We start from the raw sequence: 27,533 nt of genomic DNA on the forward strand, positions 1-27,533 counted from the left end.
TGGTTCCTGGCGTGCGTGTGAAATGCCGTTTTTCTTGCTAGTTGGCATATTTATGTTTATTTAACACTGAACATTTATGAGAATGGATTTGTTTCTTTGCTTCTTTTATGCAATTCCTCAATCTTCCTTTTTAATATTAATATTAATATTCCTTTTTAATATTTTAAGCTAGAATAATAGAAACATTAATCTGACACTTGCTTTTTTGACTTCACGTAATTATGTAATACAACACATAATTCTTGCAGTTTTGAAGAGATTACAAGGCTTTGAGTTTCTGTTATTTGCTGATAACCATTTATTGTCCTCTGCAATTTCTGAGAGACAGGATGTTATTTCACACCATTAAAGACATATTTGGTTGACCAACATTTTGTCACTAGCTGAAGTGAAAAATGCTGCTTGTGTGAATTTCTTGAGAATTTGAGGTTTCAGGTAGCTAGGATGAAGTGTCTACTGTCAGCCTAAAATTTTTTATAACACACTCAAATTTTCTTTAATCTGTCAAATACCCAGAGGTGGTAATTTGAGCGTTCCATCTTAAAATACCGGATTTCATATTTTGTGTTTGTCGCGCTTCCAGCTGTGTGCTAAGTGAAGCCATAGTTTTTGTTTTTGATCCAGAACCAATTACAGCAAGCTAATAGCTGTCTTTGGTAAGCAAGCACATTGGTGTTGTGTTTCTCTGATTTGATGGCTGGAGAAAAATGGTAGTTTGAAAACAGTGCAGCCTAACAGTTTTCAGAATCAACAGGCAGTTCAGAGAGAAACCTCTCCCACTTGTCAAAAAATCATGATAGAATTATCTCATTGCCAAGGCATTAAACTAATGCTTTAGCCATAAAGAGAAAGTTTTGCATCTCTTGACTACCTAACCATGTTGCACATACTCTCCTTAAATTATGCTTTTCTGACATTTCAGACAGTCACATTTTTGTGTTTTCTGTGCTGTCATCTTATTTCTGTCTCTGCAGTTTGAGATCTGTGAGAATGCTGACATTGCCCTTTTTTCCTTTTAACAGCCGCTTTGTTCCACCACAGACGAGCTCTGGTAATAGATTTATGCCTCAGCAGAATAGCCCTGTACCCAGCCCTTATGCCCCACAGAGCCCTGCAGGATACATGCCGTATCCACACCCTCCAAGCTACACTCAGCATCAACAGATACAGCAAGGTGAGAAGCGAAGCCTGCCACACCCTCTTTTAGGAGACGGGGGAGAAAGCGCACAACACATCTCGACTGCCTTGACACTTCTGTTCCATCGCATGTCTTTGCTCCAGCAAATCCTTAATTACCAAATTGGTCTAAAGCACCTGGGTTATTTAAGAAATTAAGAATCAAAGCAGTAATATAGTGGGGGCTTCAAGGTCCTGTAATGGCATGGAGTGGAGATGCCATGATTGACCACCCCTGCCTATGCTCTTAAAAATAAAAGGCACCTCTTGCGTGTCAGCGTTTTGCATAAATGCACTGCTGTTATCTTCAGTGTTCTGAAACAAAACTGTAATAGTTACATGACTGTGCAAATAAGCCACTCACACCAAAACCTTATGGGGGCATTTTTGGTTTTTTAGTCCCATTATGCAAAATCCTGGAGAATTACTTCATCATGTGAGGTTTTCATGGGTTGCCCATTCTGTTAAGGGCATATATTGAGTTTTCAACTCTTTATATATATATAAAAAATGCAAGGAACTAACTTTCATAAAGGGGTGGAACTGATGGCCTGTTTGCGTGATGCAATCATTAGAGGCATTTTGTCAGTAGAGCGTGTGTGAAAGTGGCACAAGGAGCACAGTTCTCTCTGATTCACCAGAAATGCTTCCCTGAGGGTTTGGCATGAGAGAAACATTTGCATAGCTGTGAAACTATTAAGATGTGACTTCCCAATATTGATGATAAAATGTAAATAAACAAGGAACTGACTTTTTGCAAGCCAAGCTACTTGACATTTTTCTTTCCTTGCCTTCTCTGCTGCTCGAAAGGCAGGTTGTGTCAAGTTCCCTCGGCTAGACAGTGACAACCTCCTACAATTCAGCCATTTCCAGCTCTACTTATCTGCCAAGCTGTTGATTCGAATGGCACTGTTGTTTCTTATTCAGTTAGTTTATGATACAAGAATCAGAATGCTGTATTAATATCGCCTTATCTGATTGGCTTGGCTGGTGGATAGCAATCATTTTGCACTTATTTTTTGAATGCGTGTCGATCTTGCTCTTTTCTGTGAGTATTGAAACAGGGGAACAAAGAATCTATGAAAGGCAATACAAGTAACCCTCTGCATGAAGTGATTTTGCTCTTGCAGTGTGTTGAATTAGATGCCAAATGCATTAGTATTTGCTGCTAAAACAGTGATGTACCAAGCTGTTTTGGATGCTGGCTTTTTTCAAGATCTCAGTCTAAAAGGAAGCAAAAGGTGTCCTAAATGTAGATGGACGTTTTGCATAAAGTTATTTCACAGCTTCGATACACAGTGTCAAAGCAACCCAGTCTTTAAATACCCATATATATTTTTTACTTTTCTTATTGTAGAGTTACATGGCTCCCCTCTTGTATCTGCACCTACATATTCAGGAAGCCCTCAGAGGCCGGTGCAGCCCTGTCTGATAGTGCAAACTCAGCCCTCACCACAGCAGAACCCATCTACCCCAACTTTAGGTATGGCGCCAAAATTGCAGAAATATTCATTCAATACCATTTGTAGGTAAATTGCTATTTTGGAGCCTACATTATAGATTTCCCAAAATAGGTACGTTAGAAATGTTCAATCACTGCATCTCATTCTTCATTTTTTGTTTCATTGTTTTACCTCAACAATGAAATTTCCCTTCTCCTCTGTTTGCTTCAGGGCATAAATATTAATTTTGTACACATTACACACGTTTGTATTGTTTCATTTTCCTCATGGGTTGCGTACACCAGATGTTTTGTCATGGCTTGTGACACAGAATGAGCCTTCCTTGAACAAGCACATTAAGTTGTTAGCTGCTTTTGTTTTTGTGATGTTCATTTCGTCTGGTCTTGCGTCATCCAAGGAGTTTGTAGGAAAGTTTAAGTTCAAATTAAAAGCTTACATCCCTCAAATCTTAAAATCCATTTTTTATCTGTTTTCATTGTGTATTACTGTGTATGCATTTATAGAGTGTCGTTTTGTTTTCAGGACTCTTTAAGAATGAAAGTAATTGAAACTTCTTTGTTTGTGGTTTCAGTGGCCAGTCCTATGGTTCCTGGCGGCATGAGGAACATTCATGATAACAAGGTTTCTGGGCAGATGTCTAGCAACTCCGCTAACCACCATGCTGACAATTCCAGGCATGGATCAAATGAAGATTACCTGAACATGGTGCATAGGCTAGGAAGTGAGGTAAGACTCGTAAAACTATGTTCGGGTTGGAAGGAGCAATTCCGTTCTTCGACTGAATTTGATTTATCATCGTAATTTAGTCAGGTGTCTAATAAAATGTTCGTACTAGCGCCTAATTTTTCTGGCAGTAATTTTAAACTTGAGTTTTCTGTAATGTGCAACGAGCTGCTCTGTTTGTTTGCTCATGAGAAAAAACAATTCATGGTGCATTACCTCTGTAATGGAATAGTTGAAGGATAGATGATAGTGTGGAACCAGGCAGCAGGGGGGGAGTCATTGAGAATATTTCTCATTGTTATGAGGATTCAGTTTTTTTTAGTAAAATATGTACTACAAGGAATACTATTTCATAGTTAGGGGTGAATACTGTGCAGCTGTGGCAACTGATGCGTGTGTCACACCTAACTGGCAAGGTTGTAATGCCCTGTAGTTGTAATGTCGTTAACCACTTCATACCGCTTTGCAGGAAAGCGATCCCTCCATGAGAAACGCATCCTTCCCTCTCAGATCCCCCCAGTCTGTGTGCTCTCCAGCAGGCAGTGACGGGACCCCAAAAGGTACCTTGCTTCTGTTAACACCATTTGAGCAGGAAATGAATCTTTTGGCATTAAGAGTTGTTTGTATTTGTTCTGTTTCATGCATTCCATTATTAGTAGAGGTTTGAGCGGTGAGCTGCGCCAGCATGCAGGCAGCAAAGGAACAAGCAAAGTTTAATTCCACACTGAAAAGTAGAAAGAAAAAAACAGCATGTTTCAGCTGTTAAGCCTCTTCAGGAGAAAGGAAATACCTGAAGAAGGCTCTTTTCGAAACTTTTTTCCAGTTGTCATCTTGGAATTATCCTTTTCTTTTAACCTTGGTGATGTTTAAATCTTGGGTGGTGGTATACTTTGCACCCTCTGCATAATTTACTTGTGAACTGGATGGTAGAAGTCTTTGGTTCGATTCACTGTACGCTTCTTAATTAATGGTGAAGTACAACGTGTGGCCCAATTGTGTTTAAGAAAGTAGCCCTTTAATTGCATGTTAAGTTTCTGCTCTGTTTTTAACATTGGGGTATGCAGAAAAATCAGTTTCTTATACATTTGGGTTATTATAAAAACAGAAGACTGCCTATGTAGTGAGTGTTTTTTGTCTCATTTTAGCTGGATCCAGGCCGCCCCTCATATTACAGTCCCCACCCCCTTACACCTCTCCCAGAGACGCTCCACCAGACCTCTTAATGGACTCTCCAGACAGGAAGAAGAAGCAGAAGAAAATGAAAATGAGCAAAGAAGAAAAAGAACAGGCAGACAAGGCAGCGATGTACGACATCATCAGCTCTCCATCAAAGGACTCCACAAAACTCACCTTAAGACTTTCTCGTGTGAAATCTTCAGAAATGGACCCACAGGGAGATCTCCTTCCTGGAATGGACAACAGCCCCGATCCTGAGGGAGACATGGCTTATAACAACATGCAATATGCAGGCCAGCCGCCCAAGACGCCAGCGGCCCCCCAGGATGTACACCGAACCAACGCTACACAGTGCCTGACGCAGAACGAGCAGGCCGGCTTTCTCCCTGCGCAGCAGGTGCCGGTTTTACAAAACACGTCGGTGGCGTCGGCCAAACAGCCGCAGCCTCCCGGAGTGCCGATGCCAGGAGCTCCTGCCCAGCCCCTCTCCGCCACCACTCCCTACGACGAGGTGGAAATGGACGCTCTGGCGGAGATCGAGAGGATAGAGCGGGAGTCTGCCATCGAGCGAGAGCGCTGCTCGAAAGAGGTGCAGGATAAAGGTGGGTACTGGAACTGCTTTGCTAACTGACACCCTTTGATCAGGTTTCTTGGGTATTGCCAACTCACAGGTTCAAAGTTTTGGAACAGCTGTCAGTTGTCTCATTTAACTTTGAGAGCACTGTTTCAGTGTTAAAAGTGCTAGTATTACAAATCCCTGGCCCTTTTTTTTTTACCTCTTTGGACTTTATGTAGAAAAGCAGCTTTTAATCAAGATCAATTGCTGAAAGACTTTTTCAGCCAAACCCACTATGGAAGCTACATTTGTCAGTGACAAAGGATAATAAGAACATAACAGTGCAAAAATACACTCGCCTCTACAGAAGTAAAAATCTAGAGTGGTTAAGATACCAGCCTCAGGGTTATTTCTTTGTATAGCTGGGTTTTACCTCATCAAGCTATTGCAAAGTATTATAAAGTGTTAAATAATTTAAAGGAGAAACCATAAGTTTAGCCTGAGACGTGCTGTTCCATGGTGACCTGGTACAGCACAGCGCCTTCTGAAGGAAGGGTGCCAGCCTAGTAACTCAATAAAGACCATTAACCAACTGGATAATCTGTGAACGCTGTCTCCATGTCATAAAAGCATGAAACACTTTTATTGGTTTAATGGAAATGTTCCAGGTACAGGAGTTCCCGGTGTTACGCAGGTCTTAGGAAAATCACTGTTCTATAAAAATCATCATAAAGTATTTAAACATTATATTTTGCTATTTTTATAGATATGCGTGCATAAATGAACTATTTATGGCTGCATTGTGCTTCCTTAACCTATTTTGTGTAATACATAAGTATTTCTTTTTTTCAGGTTATGTTTACTCCATGAATGATATTTTTCATTAAATTGAAGAATACAGTGCATTCATTTTATTATGAAATGGTGTTCATGTGAACCAAGCAGTGCATAGAATAGGTATCTACTACCAGAAAATTAAGAACTAGTTGAAGTGCACAAGGCTGAGGAATGAAATTCAGTGGTTTCCAGATCTGAGCTCTTACCCAAGATGTAAAGTGTCTGTGTGTGTGCAATGATTTCAGTTTTATTTTTCCGTCAGCAGGGATCTTCTCTTTATTCACAACTCGAATTTCCAATCCAATTTCTTAGTCGGCCGAGTTAACTAGCAGCCACCTGACCTGTGCATGGGCATGAGAAAAGCAGAGTACATACAAGCATCCTCTGAAAAGCACACTTTCAGTCTACTCTTACACTGCAGACTTTTAGCCCAAAGCACAGCTCTTGGCTTTAGACACTCGTAGCTGCTAAAGCTTGCAGGTGTGTCCAGTGAGTTAGAGGGGTTGGTGTGCTTGGACACCCGATTACCACCCTTAGGTATCTTTATGTCAGCTATCTAGCCCATATTCAAACTCATGGTCCCTAGACTTTGAAACTTGAACCTGCTGTATGTGAATATTTAAAAATCTGCTTGCTAGAGTAAGTTGTGTAGTAGCTTGGTTTTGGTTTCTAATTCCTGCAGAAGAAGGGTGTTCAGTGTTGCACAGACATGACTGGTATCAGATCCTACAGCTGAGAGCTGACTAGGGTTGCTAAGTCTCCTCTTATCAAGGACATCCTGTACTTTCCTAAAGACTGGCCCTTTCTTATGGAATCATTCTAGGATGACTTTTGTCGCATGATTGGAATGCCATAATGTTTACCTTATATTGTACGATTTACACACTGGAAAACGTCTGTGCAGCTCTGCCATACTGCTGAACTGTTGTCATAGTGTTATGATTCAACCACTGCAGTTTCACTGGTGACTGCCTGAGCCGCTCCATGGTCTGCTCTAACACTCTGAAATCCACAGGATAACTTTAGGTTTGGTTACTAAATGAGGTTTCAGATATGTATAACATTTTAGCTGAGCTTTAAAACTATCCTTTTTACCTAACAACAGGATAAGGAGGTGCTGACTGCTATAAAACTCTGCAAGAAATCTTCCTGGTGCACCTAGTGGATACTTAATGAAGAGAATTGTTTTTTTCCTTTAGAACAGTAGTGTTGCATGTTTCTGCACTCTTCATTGGTAAACATGCGTTAGGAGTATTTATGGTTACTTTTTTAGTTGTCTACAGACGTATGTGGTGTAAGTTTGTTCATTGAGTGTGATGATATTTTCCTAACTTGCATGGCTAATGTGATGTGAAATCCTTTATTTGGAATCATGTTCTTTGACAAGCAAACTGTCATGTTTCTGAATGGAATCTGAATGCAACATTGAGTTTAACATGGGTTCTTCCTTTAACAGCACTTCTGATTGCTTCTTGAGGTGCTTTCAGAACCCTGTGATGTAATGTGATTTTAGTGGTCTGGTTAGCATGGGCAATTAAATTTGTCTTCAAGCATATAGGTACATACTTTTTCATATGTTTTGCTTCCTTATTTGTTTATAATTGTTTCCAACAAAAAGATGTGCACGCTAAAAAAATTAAAGTTCAATTAAACACCATTTACTTAAAGGGTATGTGCATTTTATTATCAAATGCCATTACAAAGGATATACAAGTTAGCAGAATGACACTTTTGATAACCTGAGCACCTCTCCTTGATTTGTTCATCTTATCCATTGATTTGTCGAGGGTGGAATAGCTTCTTGACCATGTGTTTTCTGAGGGTTTGTACTGGCAGTTTAATACTTTTATACTGTTGTGGGATTTGTTTTGAAATTCTGATATGCAGACTGATGGAGCCTTTGATCTTTGAAACAGCCATTGAAAGCTTGAATGTTGAAATAGACAACCAACATCCTTTCTTCACATAAAGCCAGTCTTCCCCTTGGAATGGTTTTGCTCCAATGTGTGGTTGTTTCTCTGTATGCTGCCTTCTTTTTAATGTCATTCCAGCCCACCACCAGTGTTACTGCTTGTCCCAGCCTTGGTGGAGTACTGAAAGAACTGTTGCTTATTATGTCAATTATCCCACGTTTGCAAATGTACATTTTGAGTTTCATCTACCCACAGGCTTAAAAATGACAGAACTAGTCACTTGTAAAAAAGGTATAAGTAAACTTATATATATATGTAAATTATTATTTGAATTTGTTGTGTGCATAACATATTAATTTTTAAGTATGATGTCCACTTCTAGGCGGTGTCTTTAAAACGTACATATATGAGATTTGTATGTTGCCATAACATGTATTCGGTTGCAGACTGGTATCCTTAAATACCATCCACACAATAGGTAAAAAGACGTTTCTTGCTTTAATCCTCTTTCCTGTAAACACTTCTATGGTCTCTTTACAAGGTCTTCTGGTATTTTTCTGCAGTTTTGGTTCCTCCCATGGCTTTTCTTTCTGAAGAAGATTGAGTGGGGAGCTGTACCAGTCAGCTTCAAAAGGAGTAGATGTTAATTCCATGCTAAAAAGAAAAATGGCATTTCAGCTATGAGCCTTCTTCTGATGGCATTCAGCTTGCAATTAAACTCTTCAAGTCCATTTTTCCTGTGCGTTCATATGTTAAAACAACTGTGAGCTCCCTTGTGTTTTTCTGTGCAGAGCAGGCTCTAGTACTTAAACTGAGATGGTTTTGATTATGCTTTTACTCTGAATTTGACTCATTTCACAGATCCTGAGAAGTATCCGTCAAGGCAGATGACAGCAGCATTGAGACCAACTGGTTATCTGCAGATATGGCTACTGTCACTACTTCATTCAAGTCTTTCTGGTCATTGCCTTTCGTGGCTAACATCCCACATGAATAGTTTTTCAACTTCAAATCACATACCAAGTTAATCAACTCTTTGTCAGTAGCTACCCTTGAAATGAGGCACTGTGCACCATCTTATCTTCACCTGTTGCGTTTAGTGTTTTGGTTATTATTGGGTTTTTACCTGGTTCTTCTGTTGTGGTGCCTGGATACATCGGGTGCAGCGGGGTGGCTCACTTGAGGTGAATGGAACTACACAACTGCAGCTTCTGACGGAAGGCGTTTTATTTTTTTTTTTGGTTCTGGTTCTCGTTGCAGACAAGCCGCTGAAGAAGCGGAAGCAGGACTCGTACCCGCAGGAGCCTGGGGCCGGTGGAACGGCCGGTTCTACAGGCGGGGCTGGTGGAGGTGGTGGAGGAGGAAACGCCGGGAATAAGGCCACTCCTCAGGAGGCCAGTGCTGCTGGAAACGGAGCTAGCCGTCCGGCCCTGATGGTGAGCATCGACCTGCAGCAGGCCGGGCGGGCAGAGGGCCAGCTTGACCCCTCTCTTCCTGCTCCCACTGGCGCTACAGAGGCGCAGAAATGGACTGAGGAGCAGCGCGGCGTGCCCGCTGCTGCCTCTGGCCCGGCCGGAGATGGCTCTGTCAGTGGCTGTCAGGAGGAGATGACAGGTGTCCTCAGGCTCAAACCAGACAACCAGCCAGAGAACCCTAGGAGGAAGTCAGAAGATGTTCAGAAGGCTGCTGATGGGAGACCTGAGGTCATTAAACATAGGTCTGAGACTCCCAAACAGAAAGGGAGCTCAGACAGTAAGCCTGAGACCCCCAAACAGAAAAATGAGAGCCACCCAGAAACACCCAGACAAAAGAGTGTAGATGGCAGGCCAGAGACCCCCAAACACAAGCACGATAACCGTCGGGACTCCAGTGGGAAGCCCGTCAGCTCGGAGAAAAGGATGGAGATGTCGAAACACAGGCATGATGGCAAACCGGATTCTGCCAAGTTGAAATCTGAAGGCAGAGGGCCAGAGACACCCAGGCAAAGGCCAGATGGGCGCCCATCATCCTCTTCCTCTGAGTCTTCACGCCGCGACCACGATGGTCACAGACAGCGATCAGAGGATCGACCTGAATCTGAGCGACACAGGGGAGATCCTTCTAGGATCAGGAGGCCTGACACCCCTAAGTCCTCGAGCAGAGGGGATCACGACTCCAGACATGGCAAGTCTGACAGCTCCCGAGACAGGGAGAGAGACCGAGAGAGGAAGCAGAGAAATGAGTCGGGGGATTCTAGGGAGAGACGCTCCCCTGAAGAGCAGAGATCCCGCCCCGAGAGCCCAAGGGTCAAACAGGAACCGAGGACAGACTCCAGCAGCCGACTCCGCACAGACAGACCTGGCTTCAAATCCCCCAGCAACCGGGATGAGCGGCGTTCAGATGGCAGCAAAGGAAGGTCAGACTCGCATAAGCAGCCGCCTGATACCAAGCCTGAGTTCCCCACATACCTACTGGGAGGCAAGTCGGGAGCACTGAAAAACTTTGTAATTCCTAAAATCAAACGGGACAAAGATGGTAATGTCACTCAGGAAACAAGGAAGTCTGATTCCCGGGATGAGAAGGTAAAGATGGAGAAGATGGGCCTTGTAGAGGATTTGAACAAAGGAGCGAAACCAGTGGTGGTGCTTCAGAAGTTAACTTTTGATGAAGTTCAAAAATTTATAAAGGAGAGAGAAGACAGGAATGCAAGGAGCTCTAAATCTGGGAAGAACCGACCATCCTCCAAATCTGGTAAAGGTAAGGCTTTTATCACTTAGATGGTGCCTCTTTAAATTAAAAAAGGCTTAGTATAGTGCCTAAACATGCTTATGGGCTCTGTTTTACCAGCAGTTTTGAGCCAATGGCAGGAAGAGGGAATCTGTATTGTTTGTGGATGGTTATCAGGTTGTAGTGTGAGTAGATTTATTGTATTGGTTTCATACAGTATTGTAGCTTGAAATTCTTGGAAAATATATAACCTTCCTCAGAGTCAAAATCTTATCATAGGCAACAGTCTATAAAGTAGAAAAGAGGAAAAGTTACCAAAAGCATTTGCTTTTCTTGGTCCATCTGCTCATGTAAAAAATGATGGTTAAAATCTCTAACTTGATATGTTCTGGTCACTCCCATCTGCTTTAAATTTAGTTCCATCCATCTACCCTTCCTAATAAGTTGGATGTTGCGTTCTGGGTTTCATGGCAACTACTGCACAGCCTCTGCACTATCTTTTTTGTTTGTATAGTGTCATTCCATCTGTTTCTTTAACGACTGAACTTGTATTAAATACTAAGGCCCTATTTATACAGTGCTTTTTCTCTGCCACCATTATTAAAATGTTCCCAGCCTGTTGGGTCTCATGTTGTGTTGGATTTGGGTCAGGAGGAAATGGTGTCCTGACAATTTTGTTTTCCTGCAGCCCTCTTGTAATCCTGGCATTCTGTGGTCCCAAACTGTTCTGCTGGCAAAGAGGCGTTTCTAGATTGGCTTATAGGAATGCAAAAGCTGTTGGCTCTAGAACGTTTGTGAATGTTACCGAGCATGAAGGTTTTTATCAATCTGCCTCAAAATCCTTGTCGTCTTAAGAGGCTCTAACCCACATCATCTCACTTCCACCTCCCTGGTAGGTGGCTTGAACCATATTGATCACCATGTCAACACCATGCCTTCTATCAGGTCTGTGTCATGCAAAACGGCCTCCATCTGTGAATACAGCTCTCTGTCACTCTCTGTGCTGCCACCTCAAGAGTTCTTTGGCTCACAAAAGACAGATTTCACCTCTCATCTGACAGCATTACCCCTGAATGTCTTCTTGTATTCTGAGCATTACCCCTGAATGTCTTCTTGTATTCTGAGCATGCAGATCACTTTCATGCTAACAGGTAGCTGTCATCATACTGCAGATGTTGGTTATTTCTTTCTAGACTTGACCATACGATAACCACTGCAGTCCAATTATGCAGACAGATCAGTCGGATGTCCTTGTCAGAGATGGTGTGGTGACTCTCTGCCTGCCTGGATGTAGTCTGTGCACCACAGAGCCAGTTTCCTGGTTTCTCTGGAGGAGTCAGTTAAATGCTGAAACTCTCGGGGCAGCTCCTCTGATTGACGGGCTGCTTTCGAGTCATGTTCATTGCTTTAAGGCCATCTTCATTACTCTAGCGAATTAGTTGCATCTTTTGCTGTTAATGTGTTGATTAAAATATTTATTAGTATTTTTGTATACAATATCTACTAAAAACGGAGCACCAGGTATTTTTGTATCACATGATTTGAGCTCAGCATTTTATTATAAGGAACAGTAGTACTCAGAACTATTCACAAACCTTAGTACAATGTAAATTACCTTGTGCCCAGTGATCTGTTCTGGTTGGAAAATTAATTTTGCATTTGCATTGTAGGTTGGTATTAAAATGTGGTATGAATAGGTGATTGTACTGATGAAGTTTTGCTTAAGGTTTCTTTTTAAAGTAATTGCCTGGAAAAACCTCTATTGACTGATGAAGATGTAGGGACTGTTGCTGGCCCTTTAGTTGGAAGGCAAGCGTTTGGGATATGGAGTAATGCAGAATATAGGGCTAATTCTCTGAAACCATTGTTGCAGGGGGTGATCATTGTATCTGACCCTTTAGGTATCATTAACATTTTTCTTGTGGTCAAGGATGACACCCAGGTTGGATCTAAATGACTTTAACATTATTGTTGTTAATTGTCTTTGCCTTCTTTGTTCTGTGCGATACTTATGTTTCTGTTAAACTGCTTAAAGCGTTAATAAATCTGAGTACCTGATTGAAGTTCAGTGAAGGAGCATATCATTTTTCAATTAAATTAAAGACTTCTAACCAAACACAAACTAAGTATCTTGATGTACACTTGATAGAGGTTAATTTTCTGCTCCATAATCGCAGGATATATAGTATTCTCCAGATGGATCTAGACTGATCTGTGGATGCAGCATTCTGATCTGGAAATTTCTTTATTAGTAGTCAATAAGATCAGTGTGATTTAAAGCCATTAACAATTAATTGACACTACTATAATTTTATTATGTTGAAATGAGGGTTGAATGAGGACCTGGCATTCACTTCAAACTTGTATCTAATTGTCAGGAATGAAATTGAAATTGCCAAATGCGGTTTAGTTAAGAAAAAAAAAGATTTTTTTCCTTGACTCATTTCCCTGTATGTTTTTACCAAAATGTCACCTCACGTTTTCAGTTTTGCATTCACATTCACCCATGGTCAGCTGCTACAATGACTGGAACACCTTGTACGCTGCCATGAGCATGTTTCTTAACAATATCCGAATTAGTATTCTTCAAAGCTCTTGCGTTATTTGCTGGAAGTTCGCATTCCACCTTCATACTGACTGGTTGTCGCTTTCAGTTCATTGCAGTCTGGATCTAGTGAATATTGCTGTAGTATTTAAGCTTTTGAGGGTGCCTTCAGCTGCTGTTCTCCTCAAGAGGAAATACACCCTGAATCTCTACATTGGGATGAATGTTGTCTGTTAATTAAAAGGTCAGTTAACTATTAGGTCAGCTACCACTGTAGCTTTTCCCAAAGACCAGTGTCACATCTGCGTCACAACTGGTAGTGTCTGAAAACTGTTAATCACAGTGGTGGGTGGCGTTTCTGTCAATGTGTCTGAGAACCATGCCAAAGCTAATTTGCCCTGGAGTGACTGGATCTACCAGCCAGTGCAAGGGAGTTCCTGTATACATCATAGGTGTTTGAATTGAACTTAATTTAATACAATTTCAGTTTTTCACCATTTAATTTTGCAGTTGAATCGAGAGGGAAGTTTAGATTGGCCAGAACAAGACCTGTGTAGATAACCTGGAGCAAAATCTAGCCAAGACAACGGAGTCACCACTCCAAGTCTTGTGAATGAATCCCTAACGACAGTAGCCAAGGCTACTTGTCATTCTGGTGACGGGAGCCCCCTGCAGCACATTGCCCAGAGTTTCCCTGCTGGGGCATTGGTAGAAGCTGGTCCAGAGGGGAGAGCATCACCTAGTTTTCCTCAGAAATAATTCTTCCATCTCAATAATTGCGAATGTAATCATTTTTAGAGTTGAATCTGATATACTGTTAATAAGTTAATTGTGGTCTATAATGTTACACGCATTTTATACGAAGCTGTTTTTATTTTCTCACCGGTTATTGGATTAATTTGGTCATTGTGATACTTCTAGGTCGTCACCTGTGGCCCTATTACAGATCCCTCTAAAGCCTGTTAGAATGATCCCTAGAAATCCAATTTGTACACCAGTGATGCGGATTGATTTTAAAAATATAATTCTTTCAGACGCACATCCTAAACTTATACCCCACTTGTACACTCACGGCAGTGTGTTAGTTAACATAACCGATACAATTAGAGGGGAAAAAAGAACAAGCAGTGTGTTATTGATTTGTTTGCCCATTAGCAGAGCTATTGCCAGTCTTCTTACTTGTTTGGAGTATTTTCTTTCTCCAGGTGTGGGTAGATCAGATTAGAAATCATAACTGAGTATGGTATAATAAGGCAGCATATTATTTTAACTGGTTGTCATATAGAGTTAAAAACTTTTCCACAAAGTCAGTCCTTTGCACATACAACATACCTGAACTTTAAAAAATGTTATTTTTCAGTGACTGTGGATTGTTTTCAAACTTCGCATTTTTTGGAAATACGCTGCAGTTCCAGTAACCAGTTTTCAGAGGCTAATTGCACATTTAGAAAGGTGTCGGAGTAAAATTAAGGATATAAATATTTTTGTAGCTGGCAGTACACATTCAGCTGCGGTAATAAACCTTCAGGGGATCGAGCTGCTCACAAAGAGGTGCATCGTCAAAACAAGCAGAGCCTCCCCCATGGCTCTCCTAGTAATAGGCCCTGCAGCCCAAAGCTGGCTCCCCCATTCCTTTACAGTTTTCAGGGAAAGATGCAGGGGAGATTCTACAGAACTTAGAGCATGCTTTATGTGTGTGAAGGGCAAGACTGGATGTAAAGGATTTAGCAAATGGGCTTCTGAAGTGGTCCCTTATTCCAAATTAATGCCCAGTAAGGACATTCACATTATTATGGTGTGAAATAAAAACATCAACCCAATTTCAATGATTAACCTCAATAAAATTGGCAAAGATGGCTAGACATTCCAGATTCCTTCATTACATAGTTTAGTTGCTCTGCAGCAAGAGATACAATACCTGCTTGTCAGCATAGACCTGCTGAATTGTGCTTTGGGTTTGTGCTTACCTGTTTTTTTGCTATCCAGATATCACTTTTTTTTTAAATATGAACAGGGTTTTTCAGAACAGTTACAAATAAGAGAAGGCTACTAGCACATTTCATAGTTAGTAACTAATTAATCCAAAGATCTTGTCCAGCCATTTCTTGAAAGAAGCCAGGTATCAACTTCAACAAAGCTGGGCTGATATCCTGGCCTCTGGATCTCCTAGGCTCATAACATTGCTGACAACTGTCGTGACTTTAACATCTCGGAAAGCAGTGTGAAGACTTGAGCTCGACCTGTCCCCATCCTGTTCCCCTCCAGGTGGAATAGACCAGTCAGTGCTAAAGGAGCTGCCCCCAGAGCTGCTGGCGGAGATTGAGTCCACCATGCCACTGTGCGAGCGGGTGAAGATGAACAAGAGAAAACGTACCACAGTCAACGAGAAACCAAAATATGCCGAAGTCAGCTCAGACGAAGAAAGCGACGGGACTGTTGAGTGTGAGTAAAATAACTTGACATTAGCCTTCGCAGCGACAACTCTCTTAAGACTGGACTGCCGCAAAGAGATGTATCTGGCTGAAGCCCTCTGCTTGAGGGCACCATGGGTAGAACCTCGTTTGGTCAGGTCTCTTCAGGTGTGGGTGGGCATAGCCATGGCATAGGAAGCTCCGTAACTCACCCGGCGGTTGTAGAAACAAGTGCTTCTTTTTTAACTGGGTTAAGGCTCAGGTTCGTAGAGGTAGAAATCTTTTATTCTCTCCCCCCCCCCCCACCAGCTGCCCGAAAGCGGCACAAGAAGGACCGGGACAAACCGTGGGAGTGCGAGGAGCGGGAGCGGAGGGGCTCAGGGGAGCACCGGAGGAGTGGGCACTTCCACGAGGGCAGGAGGAGCTCGGGCAGCCGCTACCGCGAGCGCAGCCCCGACGACTCCGAGGAGGACTCCCCACCACCCAGCCTGAGCGACAGTGAGTTCACCGCCGGCCAGCTCCTGCGCTCTGCCCTGGGTGGAACTCCGTGTCATCTCCTCATCCGGCACAGCTGACGTTTACGGAGTTCACCCCTGTTAATAAGCAATGGCGAGTCAGCTGGCAGAGAAAGCTGACAGTTTGTGTTTCCACAAATTGTTGCTGTGACACTGTGAATTCTGTGTAAGTTGCACAGTTACATTTTTGGCTTACAATGAAAATTAAGCTTTTAGAAGTCCAGTAAGTGTTGTGGTAAAAATAACTGGCTTCAACTGTTTTAGTTCTGAAGTTTTTGTTTGGCCTTTTTGGCTGTGTTGCATAGGATTCTAGTTGATTAAACGATGTCTGTATCCTGTTATAGCCAGGGGTGCAGAATGTCTGACATCTTTGGGGGTTGAAACCCTTATTCTTTGGCGAGTTCTGTAGGACGAGGGAGTCTTGGATTTGCAAAACAAGCCTTCAGCTTGAATGGTAATTCACTGTGGAAAGGGAGTTTGTCTTTGCATAGAAGCAGGATAGGGTCAACGCTTTAACCTGTATCATAAATATTCTGAGGTGGAAGAATTGAGATGTGTTGATTAATGAAAACTATAGGGGATTAATGCTCACTGGTGAGCAAGGATGCTATAGTGGGGTACTGTACTCTGAGAAACTCTGGTTCATTGACCATGAATATCTAACATTGTTTTTGGGGTCAATGGCAGGGAAACAAAGCTGTTCCCATGAAACTTTGTTCATGGTTTCCTTCTCGAACTCTATTGGAAGACATCTTCACAATCTGACCACTTTTTTTCTTTATATGCAGTTGCCAGAAAAATGAAGAAAAAAGAAAAGCAGAAAAAGAGGAAAGCATACGAACCTAAACTTACACCTGAAGGTATTTTAATACAGCTCTTACATTTTATCATTGATGCTTCTGTGTGAGCATATAGAAATCACGTTGAATTAACTGTTTTCCTTTTCATTTAAGAAATGATGGATTCGTCAACTTTTAAGAGGTTCTCAGCCAGCATTGACAACATTTTGGAGAATTTGGAAGACATGGATTTCACTGCATTGGGTACTTAATTTGTTGTTCGTTCTTAAATATTTCAGAACAAGGTTTCATGTTATTAAATTGTAGTTTACGTACTAGTCCAATTTAAAAGCATTTTACATCTGTTCAGTATGCATCTATCACTGTCATAAAACTTCAAGCTGAGTTTCATAGTTTTCACACCATGTGGCTCTTGATTTCTGTGACGATCTTCAGTGTATTAGTAGGTTAGTCAGGGGAGTGGCACCTCCACATACTTGTTTATTAGTTTTGTTTTGTTTAGATCCATCTGTTGTAATCAAGCTCCATAGAATGGTCACCAGGCCTGAACATATCCTGGACTCAAAGAGCACAAAGCAGTACCAAGAGCAAACAACAGCATAGAAATCCACAGGTCTGTGGAGAAAGGGGAGAATTTGGGATAACTTAGATAACATCTAGTTGGGAGATGGGAGGAATCTAGAGCACCAAGGCACAGTTTGCCAGGGACTGGAGTTAATGCAGAACCCAGGAGCAGTAGTACCAGCCACATCATTCCGCCCACTGGAGCCAAAATGCAGCTGGGGACATTATGAATTGCTGCCCCAGCTCAGTCAAAGGATCAGGTCCTCGAGATAAAAAACAAAAACGTAACCCTACGTAGGACAAAAATCTTGAAAGAAATAGGTCACGCCTACAATCCTTGTGTCTCTTTCAGATTGATATCAGGCACAGCGGCAACTCATAAGTCAAATTTAACTTAGACTTTTCTTTTCAGTCTCAGTGACAATACACTTGCGCAAAACCATCTTGAATTGGAAATTGTACACATGCTGATTTTAGTGAACGTGCTGCTCAGCAGGCTCCTGTCATTATTCATGTTGATGCGATGTCTGGCTGTGCCCTCAATATTTACAGTGTCTTTTTGTCTTGCTAGGCGATTTTCATTTTGTAAATACATAATGTCTGTTTTTGTTAGTGTTGATTAGCTTGGAAGTTGAAACGTACATTTATGTTAACTTTTTTCTTTTAGCGGATGATGATGAAATTCCACAAGAGTTACTGTTGGGAAAGCATCAGCTTAGTGAACTAGGAAGTGAATCTGCTAAAATTAAAGCCATGGGAATTACAAGCAGGGTATGTAAGGTTTTATTCTGATAGTAAAGGTTTTATGCATTGTTGTGATGAAAATTGTCATAAAACTGTTAAAGATGTGCTCTAATTGAGAACCTCATGTCTTTTATTTGCTTTTTAGTGTTATTCTTTTATTTCATATTTGGAATGTTTAAAAGATGAAGACATTCATTATTAATCACAGCTTATTGTCCTATATGATGATTTTTTTTTAAAGGAAATTAATGTACAATTGATTATGGGGTAAAATTTTGTTTTGCAGATTCCAGCAGATAAACTGGTGAAGGTTTTGAATATTTTAGAAAAGAATATACAGGATGGTTCAAAACTTTCGACACTCATTAACCATGTAAGTTTTCATTTTTGTGTTACTAGTTACATTAGCATTGTGAGTTTCAGGATTGTGCTTCCCAGGTTTATTTCTGTCTCATAAAAACTCATTGCATCTGCGTTAGAAGAGAGGCTCTTGTAAGTGTAGAAAGCCAACCTCCTACGCAGTAGGAATTAATCTTGTGACCTCATCATACTGGAGACCTCCTCATTTGTAACCTTTCTAATGTTCTTGTGTCTGTTCTTAGGATAATGACACTGAGGATGAGGAGAGACTTTGGCGGGATCTCATCATGGAGAGAGTGACAAAATCTGCTGATGCTTGTCTCACTGCCCTCAACATTATGACTTCCACCCATATGCCCAAAGCGGTGTATATTGAAGACGTGATAGAGAGGGTCCTACAGTACACTAAATTTCACTTGCAGAACACACTATACCCTCAGTATGATCCTGTCTACAGGGTGGATCCACATGGAGGGAAGTATTGTTTTTTACCTTAACATTGGAGTGGGTTTTAAAAAATGCAGCAGTTCATAATGCACATTTTAATGTCCCTTTAATGTAGGCTTGTGCCACCTTTTCTTTTTTAAGGTCAGGATTTTGCTGATGTAGATGTGTTATATAGATTAAACAAATTAAAGCCATGCTTACAAGAAGATAATTTATTAGACCCTAACAACAGTTATTTTACTTACTTGTAAAGCATTGTAATGTGATCAATAGCTGATAAGACATGGTGACAAGTTTACAATGCCTAGAACTCTCACAAAGCCTTTTGGTTAGGTAGGGCTGCTGTTCCCTAGTGTTTCTTGAGTATTTTCATTAAAGTACCAGGGTTGAAAGCCCACTCCAGAAGATCACAGTGGCAAGACTATCCTTTCCTGATTCCTTCCTGCTAATCTGCTTCCCCAGTGAAAGTCTATTGTGGATACTATCCAAGATAATTAATTAAGCTAACTGCTAACCAGATGCATGTATGGTTCATTACCATAATTAAAATTAATTTTCTTTCTTCTTTGTACAACAGGTGGCGTTTTGAGTTCCAAGGCTAAGCGTGCAAAATGCTCCACCCACAAGCAGCGAGTGATCGTGATGCTATATAACAAAATCTGTGATATTGTCAGCAACATGTCTGAGCTGCTAGAGATACAGCTGCTCACAGACACTACCATTCTGCAGGTATGTGCCAAGTCGGCAGCCCCCTTGTCATCTGAGCATCCCAGAGATTGTCTTCAACAGACCAGAATGATTCATATTCTAGTGATTAGACCAAGTAATTAAATACTGAAGCGATACATTTTGTAGACCACGCTGTAGTTTTGTTTACGTTCATGTTTCACAAGTATTGCATGTTTCTAGAAAAGACAGGTATGTATGATATCGAAGATTAAATACACTGTACCAAGTTTATGAAGATCATTCTGCTCCTTTCCAAGTTTTACTATATATTTATTACTATCTGTAACATGGTGCTGTTCTTGCTTTATTTTCTTCCTTTTGTAGGTTTCGTCAATGGGCATTACACCCTTTTTTGTGGAAAATGTCAGCGAGCTGCAGCTGTGTGCCATCAAGTTAGTGACTGCTGTAAGTACTGTGACACTTCAAAAACTATTAAATTTAGGTGCTTATGCATGGAAAAAGTGAAAGTAAATATTGCTAATATTTTATTTTTAATTCCCTTAAATTCTTTTTTATCAGGTGTTTTCAAGATATGAAAAGCACAGACAGCTGATACTGGAGGAGATCTTTACATCCCTAGCCAGACTGCCAACGAGTAAGCGAAGCTTGAGGAACTTCAGGTATTACAGTCGGAACTGATAAATATTTTCGACATATATGATTTTGCAGCTATGAAACACTGTTTGTCGCTTTTTATTCTATAATTGTGATATGAAGAAATTTGGTAGCCATTAGGTCAGGCTGATCACTGGTCAAAATCTTAGACAAAGTTTCCTTGGCTTCTGTTGAAGGTATCAGAACTGTTGCCTTAGCTTTTACAAATGGAACTATTTGACGACAAGGTGTGAAACTGTTGCATTTTGCCTAATACGTGTTTTCAATGGGAAACAAATGAAGTATTCAATAGGAGCTATCAGGTCTTTTAGAGGTGTTAATTGCAAAATTAGAGCAAAATTAGAGCTGAATAAATTAGCATAATAAAAGAGCCAATATAGCATAAAAAAGCCACCGTGACAGTCAAGAGTAAAAAGAGAAACAAAGTAAACTAAATACCATCACTGCAGAAACTGAGACCTTCTCTGAGGCCTTTGGGATTGTCTGGACTTTATTTTTGGAATCTTCTGCCATTTTATTTTTGTGAACGGCCCTGACTCTCAGTGGACATTCTGAAGTTGCTTTACTTCATTATTCCTACTATTTCCTTCATAACTGCAGATTGTAATTGCAGCAGTTGTCCGTTCACACAGTGCACCTGAAGCTCTACAAACTTTTGGCCTGAAAATTACTCCTTAAAAGATTACAGTTTTTGAGTTGTAACCCAAGGAGCAGTCCTGCCATCTCTGGATAGTACATTATTTTACCAGTGAATATGTAACTATTTAGCCAGATGCATTAGAAGTCTGGCCAAACCCTGCTCTGTGGTTTTAGGATTTCATGCACTTCAAGTAGGTGGATTACCACGTTAGGGACCAATATTTCTCACCTATAGGTGCTTCATCGTTTTAAGACATATTATTTTCATGCAACTTGAACTGTTACCAATTTCAGTATTTCTTGTGGCACCTAGTGAAATAAGTGCCTTGCAATTTAAGACACAATGTTTTGGAATACTTTCAGGAATGCATAAAAAAAACTGAACTGAAATACATGCCTTTTATTTTTTAAAGTGATATGTGTATAATAACAAGCACACGAGAACAGTTACTAAGGAGAAGGGGCCATTCAGCCCATGTAGTAGTTTATAGAGCTAGTAGTAGAGAATCTCATCCAGCTCTATATTGGAAGAAGTTCTTCACTCTCAGAACTCCTATGTTAGGAGAAGAAACATACTCTACTTGGTCAAATGTTGCAGGATAGAGACTTCACTTCAGAAGGCCTTTAACATTTCTTTCCTGTTGCAGCATGCTAATTGTGTTAATGTGTTTGATCAGGCTGAACAGCAGTGACATGGATGGAGAGCCCATGTACATACAGATGGTGACTGCTCTGGTCCTGCAGCTCATTCAGTGTGTTGTGCATTTGCCATCGGAGAAGGATTCTAACACTGAAGATGAATATGACAAAAAGGTAAACCTTAACATGCGGTAGGGAAAAAGTTCTCTTAATTCAATGTCATGTTTTGTAGAGTGCTCTTCACAACATGTTACACAGAGCACTTTGAGTTATTCACACAGATACAGGGATATGCAACACAATAAGTCAAAAAGAAATTGGTATGAATGGGTGTAAAGTAGTTTAGTGTGTCATAGAGTTATACTGTTTGGATAAATCTCATGCTTCCATTGAGAAGTTTACTCCGAGTCATAGGATTCCATAACGGTTTTGGTGTTCATTTAATAAGTAACATGGTTTTATTCACAAACTGTTGATGCGCTGTTCATTTTCATTTGCTATGTCACAGGTGGATCAAGATGTTCTGATAACAAATTCTTATGAAACCGCAATGAGAACAGCTCAGAACTTCCTCTCTGTTTTTCTCAAAAAGTAAGCTTTGGTATTCTTTATTTGAGAGGTATCATTTGAGAAATGTAGATACTTTGCGTGACTTGAAACTGTTGACTGTTTTGTAATACATTAATGATATCCAATGCATGCTTTTATGTTTTATATTGTATACTTGGCATTTTCCTCCAGCCTCCTTCACACCATCTTAAGCTAATAATGAAGATATTAATCGAATGCTAGCTGTTGAAGAATTCATAATAACTATTACTAAAACAGAAGCATTTTTTAAAAGCCATATTCAGATTTAGAGTGCACTGTAGTTTTGGATACCTGTCGGTTGTATAGAGACATGAGTCAGTGGAACAAATCAGTATATAAGCTGAACGAAGTGTGGCAATACTCTGTTTTTAATTCACAGGTGTGGCAGTAAGCAGGGTGAGGAGGATTACCGGCCACTGTTTGAGAATTTTGTGCAAGATCTCCTGTCCACTGTTAACAAGCCAGAATGGCCTGCTGCTGAGCTCCTGCTCAGTCTCCTGGGCAGGTTGCTGGTAAGTCAGGCGGAGGAGTCTACAGGAGCTTACACACGCAGCTTCCTTTCATTTCCAGCACTAATGCTTTAGTTTTCTTGCACTGAAGTGGAGTTGGTTTGTAAAGCAGGGGTTTTTCTATTGTACGGTTTTGCAATATTTTTTATCAGTCCGGTGTCCTTTGAACAGGGTCACTGAATTCTTGAACATCAATGACAGTGCTTCCTATTATTTCTTGCAAGTATCAGAATGGCAATGCATCTGTGATATAGGAGGAGATAGGGGGATGGAATAATCCAAATTAATCCAAAATGTCTTTCTGAAGTTTGTAAAAAAGTTGTAAATCTGCTTTTGGGGAAAAATATGCATAGGATGTGCTGCCCTAGGCAAATTACTTCCTCTTGAATCTCATTGGTTGAATGCAATAGTTTAGAGACTTAGAGTGGAACTGGCTTATCCTGTTAACTGTTATGATGACTCCTTTGTCTTAAGAGATCTAACCCCCCCTCCCCCCCCTACCGTTCCTGTGTTATCCAGGTACATCAGTTCAGTAACAAGCAGACAGAGATGGCACTGAGGGTGGCTTCCCTTGATTATCTTGGGACTGTTGCTGCAAGGCTCAGGAAAGATGCAGTGACGAGCAAAATGGATCAGAGTTCGATAGATCGCATTCTGAAACGGGTAAGTTAGCAAGAGTGTTTTCCCAGATTCCATGCCTTTTGGATTTATCACAAGTCACTATTAGACCCAGGAGCTTCAGTGACTGTTCTTTTTCCTGTATTTTTAGTGTTCAGAATCAAAGTGTATGATTCATGGTTTCAAACAATATAAAAAGAAGAAGCAGCGTTACTGCTTTCTTACAGATGTTAGAAGCTAAGTAATGCCGGGCCTGTTCAGTACCGGGGTGGGAGACCTGTAGGGAAATCCAAGCTGCGATTGGTGTTTATGAACCAGGAGGTGCTTTCCTTCACATCAGACATTAGACTGAGGTCCTCACTCATTGTTTAAAGATGATGTCATTAAAGATCTCATGTTACTGTTTGTTAAATTAGGGCCTTGTGTCCTGGCTAAATGCCATAGTATTGGTAAAGTAGTTTCTTACTTTTCCACTTAATCTTATGTTGTGTGGCTTTAGACACAATGCTTGCCACATGATCTCCAAGGTGGGTGGTAATGAAGTGTCTTCTCCTATATGTAGAGTTCTTTGGGGTCTTTTGGGATGAAAAGCATTATAGTTTTATATTACCAAGCACGCCGATATACAGAATACGAAAATGACATTTACGTTTCTTTCATCACATCATCAATTCTTTTAATCAGTCAACTAAAACAGAGAGCACATTCTCAGTTAAAATGTTAACCTAGCCAAGAAAGTTCACACACTGCAGCAAGACAAATATAGTTACTCTGAGCAAACTATAGACTAAATAAAATACATCTGGAGAAAATGAAAATGCAAACCAGACATAAAATGAATAATGATCAGCATATCTAAAAGCTTCAGCTGTTCCAGTGTACAATTGAAGTGCTGAAGCGAAACCACATGAGTGAAAATGTTCCAGCTGTTTGTAACAGCAAGTTCAAAGAGAAATCCCATGATACTGTTGGAATATTTAGATTATATTTTGTCACATACCTTGAAGTTTATGATGGCTACCAGCAATAAATAAAATTTGTAAATCCTTCAGGTGTGTATGACACTGGACACATGTATCTGCAGCTCCTCTGTGGCACACCATACACTTATCAACATGTTACAAACTATACTGATGCTGCTGTAGGTATGGACCCTTCAATCCTATAACTTTTCCTTCAAACCTTCATTCTTTTGCAGTCTTCGGGTAATGATGATATCCAGCAGCTTCAGAAGACATTACTGGATTACCTGGATGAAAACGCTGAGACTGACCCATCGTTGGTTGTAAGTAAATTGACATGTTGTTGTGTCTGACAATGTAAATGTTGAACTTGATTGCTTTCAGTTTACTTCTTTTTAAGAACATGAAGGGTAACATTTGTGGTAACACCTAACAGTCCACAAACAGATGAACTTGCATGTTGTCCTGGTCTTCCACAGTTTGCGCGGAAGTTCTACATTGCTCAGTGGTTCCGGGACACTACAACAGAGACAGAAAAGGCCATGAAGACGCAGAACCAGAAGGATGAGGATTCATCAGAGGGGACGCACCATGCAAAAGACATAGAGACGACGGGAGAGATCATGCAGAAAGCAGAGGCTCGGAAGAAGTTCCTTCGTTCAATCATTAAAACTACACCATTGCAATTTAGCACATTAAAGTAAGCTTTGGTTTTTAAGTTGTTCCGTACTGCTCTTATAGACATAATTCTAGTAAAATGTTTCAGAGCTTTTGGTTAGGTGCTTTCCTCCACAAGACTCCGCTTAAGTTTGCTTTTCTCAAAGGAAAATAAATTCTGTGGATTAGTTGATATTTCAGGGTAGTTGATATAACGTGCGTTATTCTTAAATCATTTTTTGTAGATTTCCTATTTCAGAAAACCTGCTTCACATGTACAATACAGTGTTATTAAAGAGAAGTGTTTAAATATGCAAGGTTCTTACATTGATTTCTCCACAGAATGAACTCTGATACTGTGGACTATGAGGATTCCTGCCTGATTGTCCGATATTTGGCCTCCATGAGGCCGTTTGCACAGAGCTTCGATATTTATTTAACACAGGTGAGCACAGAATTGCATAGACCACTTAGGAGAAGCAGCTATAGTGTTATATGATATGGTGAAGGGATACAATCTTTGCAAATAGTGCAATTAATGTGTGAATAATGTGTGCGACATGACAGTTCCTTTGCTGGAGCTCAGAATTTCCTTTTTGGCACTATGTTGATGGTTTCAGAAAAAAACAGGGTTTTGAAATCAGTAGGGCTATCAATAAGAAAAGTAACAAGCTGCAAACTAGGGACTATGGGCATTGTGGTGCTGCAGTTCAAAGTGTGATCAGCAAAGTTATCACCTAATAAAAATATATTTTCAGGATTTACCTTGAGGTGTTCTTCTGAAGTATAAAGAAATATTGCTTTCTTTATAGATTCTGCGGGTTCTGGGAGAGAGCGCAATTGCTGTCCGGACGAAAGCCATGAAATGTCTCTCAGAGGTAGTAGCTGTGGATCCAAGCATTCTGGCCAGGGTATGTTCCTAAGTATTCATTGCAGAACCTCTATCAGTGAAGTGGAGCATGTGTTTCCCGCAGCAGATGGGATTGTGAAGTTTCCTTTTGTCTTCCATAGGGTGTAGCAGTGGCCGGTGTTTGTTCTACTCATTGGCGACGTGAGCATTGATGTCTTGGGTTTGTGTTTTTGACTCTGCAGCTGGACATGCAGCGTGGTGTTCATGGACGGTTGATGGATAACTCCACCAGTGTGAGAGAGGCAGCAGTGGAGCTACTAGGACGCTTCGTTTTGAGTCGGCCACAGCTTACTGAGCAGTATTATGATATGCTAATAGAGAGAATTCTGGTATGTCCTGTTCACATTTATATTGACAGTGTCGATGGGAGAGAAGTTCACCAAAATGTTGAAAATCTTAAGATTTTTGTTAGCAGCAGTGATCAATAATGGTGGAGGTGTTCTTAATCTTGTGCTTCACATTCAGATTTCCATAGCTAGGGCGACATCAGTAATAAATGACTTGCTTAGCAAAGGTTGTAATTGGCTTTGTATCCAATTTGGTTGAACATGTTCCTAAATTAGCCTTCTATCTACGATTGACAAAAGCAGGGATTTTCAGTTTTAAGGATGTTTTTTTAAGATGGGTAGCAATACAAAACTGAGCAACACATACCTTGTAAATGTCTCAGATCCATTTAATGAAAACATTCTTTAAAATTCGTGATTCCCTTTACAGCAACAAAAAACATGTAGGATTTAAAGCCCCATTTTCTTTTGCATCAATCAAATGTTCTTGCTTCTGATGCATTAAATATGTTGTAATTTAAAATGAGCACAGTATCAGAATTAGGATGGACAATTCAAAAATTTCAAATGCAAAGTTCACAGTCTGTATTAAAGTTCATTTTAGGTAATGTTCATTGTACTACATTGCCACCTAGAGTTCATACATTGAATTTCATGTAATCTGAAGTTGATTCAAGAAACTTGTTAGGCTTTGTTTTTTTATTTAAAGGATAGAATTTGACTTTATTTGTAACCTTTATATATACAAATTTTTTAGTCATACCTGATAGTGTACTAATTCCGAACCATGTAAAAATAGTTGTCGATGAAGGGTTGTCTTTAGTAATGTTTTAGATTTGTCACCTGTCATCAAATAATTAGTTTTAATATTTTTGAAAAGTTTGGTAACTTCTCTTAATGTCTTTTAAGTTAGCATTCAGTACTTAAAACATTGTAAACAAATTACAAAATTTCAATCATGTCACGATATTTTACGTTTTCTTCTACAGGACACTGGTATCAGTGTGAGGAAAAGGGTAATTAAGATCCTCCGAGATATCTGTCTTGAACAGCCGACATTCAATAAAATTACAGAGATGTGTGTGAAAATGATTCGCAGAGTCAATGATGAAGAAGGCATTAAGGTACGTCAGTGGTCAGGCACAAGCCAGTGACCATATTCAGCAGCTTGATGTACTTGATGCAGCACGTCTGCATTGTTGAAATATGTGTACTTTCCTTTTACAGAAACTAGTGAATGAAACATTCCAGAAGCTCTGGTTCACTCCCACTCCCAATCATGATAAAGAAGCGATGACCAGGAAAATACTCAATATCACTGATGTGGTAGGTTTCCCATGTTTCAGAAATTGAATTTCTATTAGTCATACACATCTTCCCTTAAGGGTAACAATCAGTTAGAAGCTTAGTACTCATCTGTTGTAATATTCAGAGGTAAGAG

General features: G+C 40.4%; 1 protein-coding gene across 8 annotated transcripts in view; it reads left to right on the forward strand.

Annotated features, from left to right (window-relative positions):
* Nucleotides 1-27,533, forward strand: part of nipbla (NIPBL cohesin loading factor a) — a 92,993-nt gene that overhangs the window by 54,018 nt on the left and 11,442 nt on the right. For 5 of the 8 annotated variants that reach the window (XM_069186926.1, XM_069186927.1, XM_069186925.1 and 2 more), the window contains 27 exons: nucleotides 1,023-1,174; nucleotides 2,534-2,659; nucleotides 3,211-3,365; nucleotides 3,832-3,922; nucleotides 4,508-5,140; nucleotides 9,105-10,580; nucleotides 15,361-15,537; nucleotides 15,816-16,004; nucleotides 16,810-16,881; nucleotides 16,975-17,064; nucleotides 18,053-18,156; nucleotides 18,416-18,502; nucleotides 18,732-18,961; nucleotides 19,512-19,665; nucleotides 19,990-20,070; nucleotides 20,185-20,285; nucleotides 21,597-21,732; nucleotides 22,067-22,149; nucleotides 22,529-22,661; nucleotides 23,178-23,321; nucleotides 24,475-24,561; nucleotides 24,718-24,938; nucleotides 25,238-25,340; nucleotides 25,708-25,806; nucleotides 25,988-26,134; nucleotides 27,082-27,216; nucleotides 27,320-27,418. In XM_069186926.1, the coding sequence (XP_069043027.1) occupies nucleotides 1,023-1,174; nucleotides 2,534-2,659; nucleotides 3,211-3,365; nucleotides 3,832-3,922; nucleotides 4,508-5,140; nucleotides 9,105-10,580; nucleotides 15,361-15,537; nucleotides 15,816-16,004; nucleotides 16,810-16,881; nucleotides 16,975-17,064; nucleotides 18,053-18,156; nucleotides 18,416-18,502; nucleotides 18,732-18,961; nucleotides 19,512-19,665; nucleotides 19,990-20,070; nucleotides 20,185-20,285; nucleotides 21,597-21,732; nucleotides 22,067-22,149; nucleotides 22,529-22,661; nucleotides 23,178-23,321; nucleotides 24,475-24,561; nucleotides 24,718-24,938; nucleotides 25,238-25,340; nucleotides 25,708-25,806; nucleotides 25,988-26,134; nucleotides 27,082-27,216; nucleotides 27,320-27,418 (5,305 nt within the window). The remainder of the gene's footprint in view (nucleotides 1-1,022; nucleotides 1,175-2,533; nucleotides 2,660-3,210; nucleotides 3,366-3,831; nucleotides 3,923-4,507; nucleotides 5,141-9,104; nucleotides 10,581-15,360; nucleotides 15,538-15,815; nucleotides 16,005-16,809; nucleotides 16,882-16,974; nucleotides 17,065-18,052; nucleotides 18,157-18,415; nucleotides 18,503-18,731; nucleotides 18,962-19,511; nucleotides 19,666-19,989; nucleotides 20,071-20,184; nucleotides 20,286-21,596; nucleotides 21,733-22,066; nucleotides 22,150-22,528; nucleotides 22,662-23,177; nucleotides 23,322-24,474; nucleotides 24,562-24,717; nucleotides 24,939-25,237; nucleotides 25,341-25,707; nucleotides 25,807-25,987; nucleotides 26,135-27,081; nucleotides 27,217-27,319; nucleotides 27,419-27,533) is intronic. The other 3 variants (XM_069186929.1, XM_069186930.1, XM_069186931.1) reach the window with 2 other exon arrangements.

The sequence above is a fragment of the Lepisosteus oculatus genome, chromosome 3 (assembly GCF_040954835.1).
Source record: "Lepisosteus oculatus isolate fLepOcu1 chromosome 3, fLepOcu1.hap2, whole genome shotgun sequence".
Lineage (NCBI taxonomy): Eukaryota > Metazoa > Chordata > Actinopteri > Semionotiformes > Lepisosteidae > Lepisosteus > Lepisosteus oculatus.